Source organism: Petaurus breviceps, unplaced genomic scaffold, assembly GCF_028583685.1.
Source record: "Petaurus breviceps papuanus isolate PSGF00001 unplaced genomic scaffold, PetGlider_PUasm1.0 90849, whole genome shotgun sequence".
In the NCBI taxonomy this organism is placed as follows: Eukaryota; Metazoa; Chordata; class Mammalia; order Diprotodontia; family Petauridae; genus Petaurus; species Petaurus breviceps.
Window position 1 is genome coordinate 4681263 of NW_027187361.1, and position 14431 is coordinate 4695693.

A 14431-nucleotide genomic window follows, 5' to 3' on the forward strand; every position below is an offset into this window, starting at 1 on the left:
CAGTATAAATCTGGGCTTACATTTCAGAGTGTACTTCCCTGCTTTCATTGTTTTGGTTACTTTTTCACATATCAGTAGAGAAAACATTTTATTCAGATTAAATTATCTTCTGTTACTTTGGGAAATGCTGTTGATAAACACTTAATTGCTGTTTTTCAATTTTTGTTTTGAGAATGGATATTTCAGAGTTTATGACTCCTCTTAAGATATCTGTCTCAAGTAACTCCTTAGTCGATCACCAAAACATCACTGCTATAGTGCTTGAAATACTGCCCCTTGAAAGAAATGTTAATAAACTGCAGTATGTCTTGTCCACCCTACATAAGTCCTTTTCTCTTTCTAGGTGTTGAGAAGCTGATCAACCATCTACATAGACACAACATACCTATTGCTGTTGCTACTAGCTCTGCTGGGTCCTCATTTGAATGGAAAACAAAAAGACACAGAGAATTCTTTAGTTTGTTTAATCATCTCGTTCTGGGTGATGACCCTGAGGTGAAGAATGGCAAACCGGACCCTGATTTGTTTCTAACTTGTGCAAGGAGATTTTCCCCTTCTCCTCCAGCAGAAAAGGTAATCTGAATATGCTGATAGATTGCTTATATTGCCCATTGATATTAATATTCTGGGGCTTGAGTTTGCAAAAAGATGGTTTAAGTGACCTTCAAAACTAACTTAAATGATTGTTTTAAAAGTTTTGGGTGTTGGGGGGTATTTTGGTCACCCCACCCCCTTTTTATCTCTATTTTGGGAAATGCGAATTAAAACCTTTCTGTCTTTCCATCTCTAGGGTTTAGCATACTAGCAAGTGTTTATTCAAACCTTATTTAACTGTGTACAAATGAAATTTTAATTCTCCACCCTTTATGAATGGGGCAGCTAGGTGGTACAATGGATAGAGGGCCTGACCTGCAGTCAGGAATCCTCATTTCCTGAGTCTAAATCTGACCTCAGACAGTTACTAGCTGTGTGATCCTGGGCAAGTCACTTAAACCTGTTTGTCTCAGTTTTCTTATCTGTAAAATGAGCTGGAGAAGGAAGTGACAAACTACAATATCTTTGCCAAGAAAACCCCAAATCGGGTAATAAAGAGTTGAACATGACTGAACAACAACTATAGAGTCAGGTAGGTAGCACAGTGCTGGACCTGGAATCAGGAAATCCTGAGTTCAGACATGTCTTCAGATATTTGCTAAATATATAATGCTGTACAAATCATCCCAATTGCACCTACCTTCTAGAATTGTGAGGATCAAAGAAGTTAATATTTGTCAAGTGCTTAGTAACGTGTCTGATGTATAGTAGACACATTGTAAATGATTGTTAGCTTCCTTCTTTCAAAGGGAAGAATGTTTGAAATTGGAAAATATCTCTTAGCTTTGTTACATGTAAAGTACATCAAAGATAAAGGGCTTACTATTAAAACATTTTTTAATTTCCTATTTAGTTAGAAACTACTTAATTCTGAAATCAAATATGCAGTCTATCCAAGCTATTTGATAAACTGTTGACAATTTTAAATGATTGATATTAGTAGTGATACTTTTGTTAGTAATAATGATATCCTGTCATTTGTATTTTAAGGTGATATATCTACTGACCCATCATCAGTAGACCATACCATTTATTTATACTGTAGTAATGTTAGGTTATACTTTTCTATGCTTCTGTTTAACTATCTTATCTAAATAATGGTGCACATTTTGCAATATAAATGGGTAGGGTTAAGGATAATCTCTAAATTCAGGGAGTATGAAGGAGCAAGATCTTAAAAGAATCTTAAATCTATAAGGGAAAAGGATCTTATAGGCCATATAATTTAACCTCTCATTATATAAATAAGAAAACTGAAAGCATGTAGAATTACATACTTAATGTTGTGTAGATATTAAGTGTGTCAGATCTAGGATTTGAACCTAGGTTGTCAGATGTCAGTCAGTATACATTCCACTGTATGACAAGTATCTCCATGTGAAACAGAGTGGGTTAGGCCTTTTTTTGTTAGTATGATATTCTAATTTGTATTTAAAACAAAGCATGCTTTTTAGTAAGTATTTGCTGCTAATGAATGAAAAGGCATTTATTAAGTATTTCCTATGTTTGAGACACTGTGCTAATCAATCACATTAATGTCAGTGCCTCTCTATTTTAAACCTATATAAATTCCTGATCCTAATATCTAAAGCTTTCCACAATCCCTCCTACTTTTCCAGGCTTTTATGCTGCTTCCCTTTATGTTTCAATCAAACTAGACTATTTTTTGCCTTCTGTTCTTATAATAGGACCATAGATTTAGAATTTGAAGGCGCTTTAGAAGTCATCTGCTCCAATACCCTTTTTTTTTACCAGTTGGGAAACTGAGGCCAAGAGAGGTTCTGACCTTTGTAGGATTGTAAACTAGATGGTCTCTAAAACCTCTTATTGCTTTAAATGATATGATGAGACCAGGGGAATGGAGAAAAAAGTTGTATATAAAGGGAAAGAAGGTGATACCGGTACTAGGTTGGATTATGAAGGACTTTGATGGTCAGGATCAGGAGTTTGATTTTCATTAGAGGAGTTGTACGATCAGAAGTCATAGATCACCAAGACAACTGTGTGAAGAATGCCTTAAAGAGGAAAAAAATTGGAGGAAGCATACTGAACAGAGACAGCCAACCTCAGAGTGCTGATCAAGCACAGGGAATTCTTTCAATACCTTTAGCCTAAATATAATAGGAGAGCTGAAAACTAGTGGGGGGAGCCCAGAAAATCAAGGTCAGGACAAATTGAGCCTGACAACTTCATCCAAGAATGTGGGGGGAGTAGAGCCTGACATAACACAAAATTTCAAATCATGAACTAAGGCTGAAAATAAGAGTAAACAGAAAAAGGTACCACATATTATGAAGAAATAGTACAGATCAAGAAAGATTTCAAAGGAAAACCCAGAAGAAGAACGTATCTCTAAAATATGTACAAGTGGAGCCTTGGGAAGAAAATGGCTTGGCCACAAAGACTGTAGGAGTACTGCAGTTACCCTTTCCATCATTGGCTATGCTTTTTTTTCCCACATACACCCCTACCTAACACACTAGTCCTAGTTAGAGGAGCAGGTAGAATAGTCCTTAGTTCCTGTTGTAGTTGCATACTCTCCTTTTTTCTCCTTCACTCAACAACTTTTATGCCTTTGGAGTTCATTCAGCCAAAATTTTCTTCTCAGTCCAAATTGTGATTGCTGTTGTATACTGATACCAGGTCATCTTCCTCTTAGGAGTTCTGCATATGGTTCATCTGTATCTTCTTCCCATTCCTTCACTTATACTACAGAACTTTAACATCCACATAGATGGTTCCTCAGCTTCCCTAATCCAAGTTTCTTTGCTTCTTTAAATCACATTGCATAATCTTCACTCCACCTGAACCATATATAGGGATGGCCACTTACTTGATCAGAATTATACACAAGTGCTCCATTTCCCTAATTAGAAACTCGTAGCTTTCTGATATCTGATCCTAACCTATCTTTTCACCTTTCCCTATGCCTCATCCCTCATAAACCTATCTTTTCTCCTCATCGAGCCCTCCAGTCTCTTAACCCCTCAATAATCTCATATCAGTATCCCAGCTCTGACTTCACTTTCTTGCTCTCCAATCTTAACTTGTTAGTTAATTATTTCAACTCAACTTTGATCTCAAGTCTCTTTCCCCCTTATCCCCTAATTATTCATCTCTGTAGCGCCAATGCAATGTTTACAGTGCCCACGATCACGACAGAGACAGTGACTAGCATGACATTTGATTGAAAAATATGTCAAACTCTCCAGATAGAGGATAAAGTTGAAGAATTTATTAAGATACCAGAAAACCTAATCCTAAAACCAGTAAGCCAAAGTACCAAAGATATTTAGAGTCCACAGCATCCTTTAGCCTTCCCACAAACCAATACGAAATCAATATTTACTCACAAAACCTCTATTTCCTTGCCTAAGCTCCTCTATCCCTAACTGTCTCCAACTGTAAGGCTAGCTTTCTACCAGCTTCTCTGTGGGCTCCAGGGGCAGAGTTTATCTTCACAGTAGGGAAGCTTCAAACTTCTCCCCTAGGTCTATTAAGGGGCAGGGAAGATCTTCAGATTCCCATTCCCATTATAATCTCTTGACAACTCTCAGCCCTGGATTATTCACCAACTGTCTCCTTCACCTCCTGTTCATATGCTCCTGAACACAACAGGAAAAAGTCTCACAACCATGCTGACTGAGTACATTATATAGTGTGTGTTATTAATTATGAACTGGATCCTCAGTACAATAAGGCAGTCTTTTAATTACTGCCTAATACCTTATCTCACTACCTATAGGAGTCATTCTAAACCCCTCTACAAGATTCATGTACCTGTCAAACCCAATTCTCTCTTAGCTACGGACTTTGCCTTCTATTTCACTCACAAAATTAAAGTCATTTGGTATGGGCTCCCTCTAGTCCCCCATTCTCTTCATCTCAAAATCCCTTAACATCGTCTCCCACTCATCTTTTTTTACACCAGTTTCTGATAAAGAAGTGACTCTTCTTGCCAAGATCAGTTTCTCTGCCTGTGCCCTTGATGCTACTCCCACTCTCAGATCTTCTCCCTCTCCTTCGTTAGTTGTCCCTTCCCTATTACCTTCTAATATGATCTTTAAAAAAAACCTATATCTTCCTTTCCACTCAAGCTTTCATCCTAGAGTTCTCAACCGAGAAAATCCTGATAAAGAATGTTCCAAAAAGGAAAGGATGACAAAGAATGATTCATCTTGAAAGACTGAGAATGATCCTGTAGGGGAAAAAATGTGAATCTTTAAGGTGATAGAAGACTTTGAGGCATTCATGATGAAAGACCAGAATTCATCCAAAAAAAAATAAAAGAATGGCAGAACGAAATAGAAAACAAAATGCAGTAATAATATTGTTTACAACAAACACATTTGAAACATAAGGTTTATACAGAGTTAAGATGACAGGTTGGAACATATTATGTATCAAGTAAGTTTTAAAAAGTAAAGATCGACATCATCATCTCAAAAAAGACAAGCAAAAATAGACATGGTTAAAAATGCATAAATAGGGGAAACTATATTATGCTTAAAGGACCCATAGACAACAAAATAATTTTAATACTTCATATGCATATGGTACAGTAACTAATTACTTCAATGCCATTTTAAGTGAAAAAATAGCAAGATTATAATAAATTGGGGACCTGAATATCTACCTTTCAGCATTAGATAAATCTATAAACAATATAAAAAGTTAAAGACCTGAATAGAGTGTTAGGAAAAAAATTAAATACTATAATTTTTGGTGGTAACTAAATAGGAATAGACAATAATATACATATTTTGTAATTTTACATGTCATATTTAAAAGACAATTTTATGTGCTAGAATATAATAACCTTAGATGCAAAAAAAATACAAAACACATCATTACCAACAAAATGATAAAAGTATAATCAACAAAGGATCTATAAAAAAGGAATTCAAGCTTAAGTGAACACTAAATAATTTAACCTTAAGGAATCAGGGGGTTAAAGAAGAAATCTTAGAAATGATAGATTATCTTTGGGATTAAAGAAAAAATTATAGAAATGATAGACTATGTCTTGAAAAATAGCATCAGTGAGATGCCATGCCAACATTTTTGAGATGTAGAAAATACTTGCGAACAAGAGAAAGAACAAGTGAGTTGGGCACACACGTAGAAAATCAAAATTAGAAAAGCAACAAATCAAAAAACCTCAACTAAACAGAAAAAAAAATCCTGAAACTCAAGAGATAAACAAAATTCAAAATAAAACCAAAAAAATCAAACTGATATAGTTGATGAAAAGAAATTAATGAAATAAACTTAATCTAATTTTAAAAAAGAAAACCAAATTACCATTATCAAAAATGAAAAAGGATACTTCACAGCAAATTAAGAAATTTAGAAAATGATTAGAATCTAATTTATGCAATGATATGCCTATAAAGAGTGATAACATTAAATAGATTAAGGTTCTTAATATGTGTCTAAATCTATATGTGTGTGTATATATATATATATATATATATATATATATATATATATATATAGCTGTAGGAAGTTAAAGATATGTAATACCCATATTAACAGAACAAAAGTAAGGAACTTAAGTGAATCTCAGAAAAAGAAATTGAAAAAGACATAAATTAATTTAGGGGTGGGGGAGAATGGAAAAAACACAACCACATGAATTTAGAGAAGTTCTGTCAAAATGTCTAAAAAACCAATTAATTTCAGTATTATATAAACTATTTACAAATAATAGAAAAAGAAGGAATCGCACCAAATTTTTTCATTGATACCTATATGGTCTTGATTCCTTAAACAGGGAGTAGCGAATGTGAAAAAGAAAACTAGAGACCAATATGCTTGATGAATATTAATGTAAATATTGCCTAAATAGTAGTCAAGAAGCTATAGCAATATATTCAAAAGATATGCTATGACCAGGATAGCTTTATACTAGAATTTACTGACAAAAACAATACAAATCATCTAATGATAGCTTAATGCTGAAAAGCTTTCAGTAAAATGCAACCATTTATGTTAAATATTAAAAAGTGTCAGAATAAATGTACCTTTCCTTAATATCATAAATAGTTACTAAAGCCAAGAGTCAGAATTATATGTAATGAAGAATGGCTAGAGGTCTTTCTAGTAAAATCAGATATAAGAACAAGGATGTCTCCTATTCCAGTGTTATCTATCTTGACACTTTACTCATTTCTGTCCTATGTACAAAACACTCATCTGTGCACTTTGGGCTTTTTCTTTAACAGTTCCCGATGTGTGGAATGTTCTCCTTCTTCATCTCTGCTTCATGGCTTCTCAGAATTCCTAATTATAGCTTACTCCATCTTCTACAGGAAGCTGTACCCAAACCTTCTTAATTCTAATGAATCTCCTAGTGCCTGGCACAAAAGACATAATTAATAAATGTTTACTGACTATTTCATTTACCCCATAAATGCTAGCTATGGCAATAAGACAAAAAAAGAGAAGGAATAAGTATAGGCAAAAAGGAAAAAGAATGATCACTTTTTGCAGATGATAAAATAAAATAATTAGAAAATACTTAGAGGTTCTACTAAAAAGTAACTGAAATGATTAATAATTTCAACAGAATATCAGCATATAAAATAAATGCACACCTAGTATTATCCTTCCTGTATATTACCAACAAAACTCAGCAGGAAAAGATATAAAATGAAATTTCATTCAAAATAATTAAGGAATGTATAAAATATTTGGGAGTCAACCTATAGAGATATCCACAAGAATTATATTAATATAGCTACAAATACAATGAAGCCCTAAGTACAGAGCAGAATAGTTGGGGAGATACTAATTATTTATAGTTGGGCTATGCAAATATAATTAAAATGTCAGTACTACCATAATTTACATATTCAATTCAATCAATTGCCAAAGGATTTACTTTGTGGGGTTAGATAAAATGACAACAAAATTTATCTGGAGAAAACAGAATTTAAAGTGATGTTATAAAAAAAATTGGGAAAGAAATGGGTTGAAAATCACCAGATCTCAAACTTTATTACAAAGTAATGATTTATCACATCATTAAAAGTATGTGATACTGACTTAAAATAAAGAATCTGATTAGTGGGATTATTTAGGGACGCAAGATCCAGGAACAAACAAATATATTGTAGTGGAGTATTTGATAAACCCAGACACTACTGATATGTGGATTCAGTATTCAACAAAAATCTCGGAAAACTGGAAATCATTTTTGTAGATTAGGTTATAACTTATATCCCATACCATAGATCAGTATAAGCTCCAAATGAATGCATGTCCTAAATATAAAAGCTCACATAAAAACATTAGAGAATGGAAGACAATACTTATCACAGTTATTAAAAAGGAAAGCTTCCTAACCAAACTGTGGTTAGAGAGGATCAAAAAAATAAAATAAAATGGACAATTTTGACCAGATAATATTGAAACACTTTTACCATGAAGCAGCTAAACATCAGAAGGAAATAAGTTAACTGGGGAAAAATCGTTTTAGCAATTTTTTTTCTGATAAATGTTTCATATCTAAGATGGGTAGGGAATTGATTCAGATGTATAAGAACAAGAGTCATTTCTAGTTGATAGATAGTTGAAAGATATAAATAGGCAGTTCTCATTGCTCCTGAGGACTAATCATGAACCATCTTTTCTGTGTCTTAGAAAAGAGATGATGAACTGAACCAGATGTTCAGAATGAAACATTTTTTTAATACGAACCCATTTATATAAATGAGTATGCTAACTTGTTAGCAGAGAAGTTTTGTCCTTTACTAACTAGTCAGCAAAGGATTTTTAAAGTTTTTGAGGAGGACAAAGTGATGGTGATTAAAAAAAAGAGGAAAGAAAAAAAATGTCAATGAAGCTTTAAACAATACACGGGAGAGAAAAGAATGCAAGGAGGTTGAAAGGAAAACAGACAAGCAGAGAGACTGCTTTAGGACGTTTAACATGCTCGATTTAGTATATAATTACATTTGCTATTTTAAATGTAACACTTTTTCTATTGCTTACAGAGATGATTGTGTTTGTTGATGTCTTTCAAGTTTAGAATAACAAAAAATGAGAAAAATTATGAAAAGAAAATGACAACAGGGAAAGACTCCTTAGACTCAAATACATTGTTATTGAACCAGAGAAAGGCTTTAAATGCACTGTCAGTTAGGATTATTGGAAATAAGTAGCAATCAGAAGTGTTGTTAAATTGTAAGTGACATATTTGATGCTGTGTATAGAATAGCAGGAATAGAAAGGAAGAAAGAGTAAAGAGTAACTGAGAATGAGGAACAAACTAGTACTCTTAGGAAGAATGTATTTAAAGGGGGAAAAAAGAAAGAAAAATGAAAAAAAATCCCTACCTGCTCCCCATTCTCTTCACATAAATCAGCTATGAAGGGCTCAGGTTATAGTCATATAGGCTCAACTCTCACAGTCTACTTTGGACAGTTAGATTTCTTCCTTGCTTCATATGCTTTCCCTAGATTTCTTTCCATGTCCACTTTTCACAACTAATTTTTCAGATTTAGGAAGCTTATGGTTTTCCTTGTCTTCATAGAAGTTGAGCTACTATGTATTCTTTGGAGAACATATATATATATATATAAGTATAGGACATAAATAAACGTGATCCTTTAAACCAGTTATTTTGGAGTTGTGGGTGTTACTGTATTAGTTACAGGTCTGCAGGGACCAATGCCATCTTTTAAAACTAAAATATAAGTTCTGTTTTCACTCAGCCAACTCCAGACCTTTACAGACACACATACATTTTTCCTCACACATTCATTATTAGAGTGATTGATTGGGCATTAAGAAAGCCTGGTTTTGATTATAGCTTCATAAATTTATTAGCTCTGTGACCCCAGTCAGGTCACGTCATGTCTCAGCCTCAGTTTCCCCATCCCCATCAGTTTCCTACATGTAAAATGTATTTTCCATTATTGTTTCGAGACTCATGATATATGAAGAATGATCAATAAAGAATTATATAAATGTCATTACCTATTTTCATACTAAATTGGGGAAGAGAAAAATGTGCTCATAGATGGCAGGATAAAATTAAGAGCAGTACAAATACAAAAAAAAAAAAAGCCTGGGCACTGCCTTCTCACCCTAGTGTCCAAGGTATTTTCTGGATCTACAACCTGGTATGCCCCAAACTGAGCAAGGAATGAGTTGTACCCTGTTACTAGGCATCTCAGGTTTCCAGACTTGGACAAATCACGTCCTTTCTCCTCAGCACAGTGTAGCCAGGCCCTAAGGCCGGCTGCATGCAGCACACCAAAGGATTTCAATCTGTGACCACCGAAAAATGTAGAGGAAAACATCCTTCATATGTAAAGGAAATCCTTGGGCTGGCCGCAGGTGGTGCAGCACTGCCCTAAAGGTTTCCAGACCAAATCAAAACCACCTGCATCTTCCTCAGAAACTTTCTAACTAGATGGTGAAGCTAGGGCCACAACATAGCCAAGATTACTACAATCCACTACACCATGTTGTGTAAGGCATTTAAAGGCTATCGGATATAAATCATTAACTCCAGACTTTCTGATCATTCACCTTCTTCAGCCTACCTCACTGTTGTTCTTCCTGGCCTCGTTTCCCAAAAGTTGGTATATTCCAGCCCCTTGTTACTCTTCCCAGCCCTATGATAGTAAACCTCTGACTATGGAAGAACAGATCCCTCCCCCACTCCCCCCAAGTTCAGCTGTGTAGTCCATCATTCTCACTCCAGATCTGCCTACCCCTTCTACTCTGCCCTCTAGTAAACAAATTATGAGTGATTTGTAAAAACTTTATAAACTGTCAACCATTCTCAGAATTTGTTCTAAGAAAAGACAAAATTAGGTTGTGTCCATGTTTTAATTTCTCTCAAGCTGATTGCATGGGAGTTACAGTCCAGAACTGGCTCAGTTTCAGGGTTGGAGGTACAAAGTTATATGCCCTCCGAAGAGTAGGTGTTCCCAAGGGGTGCCAATCAATTCTGATTGGTCAACACACTGGGAGGTGGGTTTATTAAAATGAGGGTCTTGGAATATATGGTTTAGGTCATTTAATCTTGGTCAAAGAGACCTCAATTTCCATATGACCTGTCTTGATGTTAGGGGGGAATCAACATTTTCCTCTGTCTGGGCAAAACAGTGAGTAGGAATAAAGCCCTTCGATTAGATGTTAATGTACTTTAGAAGAAGAAAGGGGGGGTGGGGGAGCTCTGAGTCTCCAAGATAATGATTACTAAGAAAAATAATTTTTCAAAAAACACATTATTGGTCTATATTTGGTAGGGTCACTGTAACTCTCAGACTTTAGTAATAGTTACGCAATGCATTCTGTTAAGAAAGGTAGAATCAGACTTGTGTCTGAGATGAAGTTGGTGAAGTGACTCAGTTGTAGTAATTCCTGTAACTCTGTGAGCCAGTAATTATGGATCTTATCAAGCCCAGATGTTTTCCAGTTTAACAGGAGCACACACCAGCTGCCCTCAATGACTCCAAGTCATTTGACCTGAGGAACCTCCACTCCCCTTCAAGAACAAGTTTATGTGATTGCTAGGTCACCCACCATCCACGATCTTTTAAAAATCATGCAAAATAGAGGACTATAGATGGTCGGATAACCTGATTTTTCAAAGGACAAAATCTGGGGAAATTTGTCAAACTATAGACTAATAATCATGGATTTAGTTGCTAGAATATCTTAAAGTATTATTAAAGGGATAGTTTATGAGAAAAGAAAGGAGCAGCCATTATAAAGCCAGCATGTAATTATCAACAATAAGTTGTGCTGTACTAGCCTTCTTTCTTTTTTTTTTAATTTGGTTACTTAGATTGATAGATGAGATGAATAACATAGGCATAGGATCTGGATTTTAGCAAGGTATTTGACCAACTCTTCCTTGTTGCCTTTAAAAGGAGACTGAGATAATTCATCCAGTTAGAAGAAGAGACTTCAGGGGCAGAGAATATTTTCACCACATGAATTCCAAGGTTGGAATGAGTTTCCAGGACAGGGAGATTAGTGGATCATTGTAGAGGAAGTCAAGAGTACAGCCTGGAGAGGATTTATCAAGATAGATGGGAGAAAGTAAGACCTGTCAGGGTGAAAAAGGAAAGCAAGAGCAAAAATACAAAACAGAAAAAGACAATAACATGGGAGTGGGGGGCAGCACAGTAAAGAGACTGACCTGACTGGATTGGAGATTATGTCCAAATACTTATTGGACATTTCAAACTGAGTGTCCTGGAGACATTTCACATGTACTATGTCCACAACAGAAATCATTATCTGCCCCATACCACTCAAGAGACACCCCTTCTAAATTTAGCTATTTCTGTGGAAGGTACCATCATTGTTCCTATCTCCCAGGTCCATATTCTTGACAGGTGGTGGGGGTAGGGGTAGAGTTAATCGCCAAATCTTGACATTTTTCTGTCCACAGCATTTCTCAGATCCAATTCCTTCTCTCTACTCACACAACCACCACCTTAGTCCAGGCCCTTATCAATTTCCACCCAGATTATTTGAACACCTCCTAATTGATCTCTGGGTAGCCTTCCTCGCCCCACGATGTTTTTGTTGGTAGGCAGTATTGAACAAAATGCATTAAGCCACAAGATATTTTACATCCATCGCAGTCATTGTCATAGGAACTAGGCTTAGCCCCTACCAAAACTTGTCTGAACTTTCTTCCTGTTACTTTTCTGCTTTTTCTGAGCCAAATTCGCAATAGCCCTTGCTTGTGCCACCTGAAATCCTCCAGTTTGCTCTTCTAAAGGAGAGTTCAAATGCGAATGCTGCAACACAGCCAACTCTTGCAATAGTTTGTCTCTCCTTTTACAACCTGTTTGTAAAATCCAGCCCCTCCTACACACTGCCTTCAGCTCGCTCCTTGGTTTTATTGGTATTCTTTGCAAACATGTTTCTAAATCTCTAGGCTGTAACTTCAGTTCCCAGTTTTCACAGAGCCCTGTACTTTTAGACCACTCCCTTGCTAGCGAAATCCTGTCATCCTAGGATAGCCATTTCTTCTTCTAAATCCCTTTTTGCTCCAAATAGAAGTCTGATACCTTGTGATCTCATTCTTCTTGCCAAATGTAGTGCCAATGCAATATTCATAGACCCCACAATCACTATAGATATACCTGCCTGGTACTTGATGCAAAATATAACAGGCATATAACATATATAAGACAGAAGCAAAAAATTTCTTCAGACACCAGAAAACCAAATACCAAAACCATTAAGCCAATTCCATTATAGTAGCAAAGAAGTTAATAAGCCACAGTAGCACAGAGAGCCACAGCATCCTTTAGCCCTCCCATAAACCAACATAAGACCCAATATTTACTCAAAACCTTGTCTCCCTGGGAAGCATGCTCTCCTCTCAACTGTCTAGCCTAGCCCTGACTCCCAGCTTCCTGTGAGCTCTGTTCCACCCTTCAGCAAACTCTTCCTACTACAGGCTCCATATGATTACATTCAGCCTATTGGTGGCAGAGTATATTTTCAAATCAGGGAAGGTCTTCAAATTCCCTTAGGCTTATTAAGGGGCAGGGAAGATCTTCAGATTACCATTACCATTACACTGGTATATCAGGAAAATTCAGTAGGTATAATTTACCTAGACTTTGGCAAAAAGCCTTTGAAAGGATTAGCTGTGCTATTCTTATTGACAAAGTGGTGATGTAGACTAGAGGCTAGTGTTAGGTAGGTAGATTTTGAACTGGGTGGGTGCTCAAAGTCTAAATAGAGACAGTAATTATTCCAAGAAAGAGGAAATATGATATAGTAGATTGAGTAGTGGACTTATAGACCTGGGTTCAAATCCAACCTCTTTATAATTCACTTCCCAAAGGCTATTTCTTTATCTGTAAGATGAAGATGACCTATATTCTCTACCTCGTAGGGGACTACAATGAAGATCCAGTGAGATAAAGTATTTAAAGTTACTGGTTTGTGTGGAGTACACGCACCCAGCCCATCTGTGCTCTTTTTATGCCTGGTACAAAGCACCTAACAGACTAATTCTGACTTTCTAAATGTCATTTTGTTTATATGGAGAGGCCTCTTGTTGTTAGTGGCTTGTATAAAGGTATTCATGTCAGGTTTATCAAAGTTACTTTACAATTATAAATCTGGGAGAGATATCTAATAGTTTGGATGGCAAAGTCAGGATAAAAAAATATTCACAGGTAAAAGTGTTCGACAGAATGTGGTGAAGTAAAATTTGATAGGGGTAAATATAAAGTTTTATAGTTGGGCTTAAAATGCCAATTTCCTAAATAGGAGATAAAAAATATTATATGGTAACAATTCATGTAAAAGAGATTGGGGGTTTTACTCTACCACAACCTCAGTATGGTCCCCAGTATGAGATGGCATCCATAAAGGCTCATACAGTCTGAGGCTTCGTCCTGCTATACCAGAGGTAGGGAGCCTTGAGGTCACTTGTAGCCCTTTAAGTCCTCAAGTATGGCCCTTTGACTGAATCCAGTCTTCACAGAACAAATCCCCCCTTAATAAAAAGGATTGCAGATGTATACAAAATAGGTTATGTATTGGATATGCAGGAAATATTAACAGAGACAAAGCACTAGATTTAAGAAGGGTTGGAGAAAGTTTCCAGTAAAAGAAAGGAGTTTTGTTGGAACTTTAAGGAACCCAGGAAGGTAAATAGAATATTCTGGGCTTTGGGGACAGACAGAAAAAATGCTTGGAGCCAAGAGATGTCTTATTCATGGAACAGCCAGGAAGCCAGTGTCCCTGGATTGAAGAGTACAGGATGGAGAATAAGGTATAAGAAGACTGGAAAGGTGTGAGTAGCCAAAGTTATAAAGGGATATTAATGCCAAAG

General features: G+C 35.9%; 1 protein-coding gene across 2 annotated transcripts in view; it reads left to right on the top strand.

Annotated features, from left to right (window-relative positions):
• PUDP (pseudouridine 5'-phosphatase) overlaps positions 1-14431 on the top strand; it is a 186107-nt gene that overhangs the window by 105322 nt on the left and 66354 nt on the right. For both annotated transcript variants that reach the window (XM_069072827.1, XM_069072828.1), the window contains exon 3: positions 344-573. In XM_069072827.1, coding sequence (XP_068928928.1) covers positions 344-573 — 230 coding nt within the window. The remainder of the gene's footprint in view (positions 1-343; positions 574-14431) is intronic.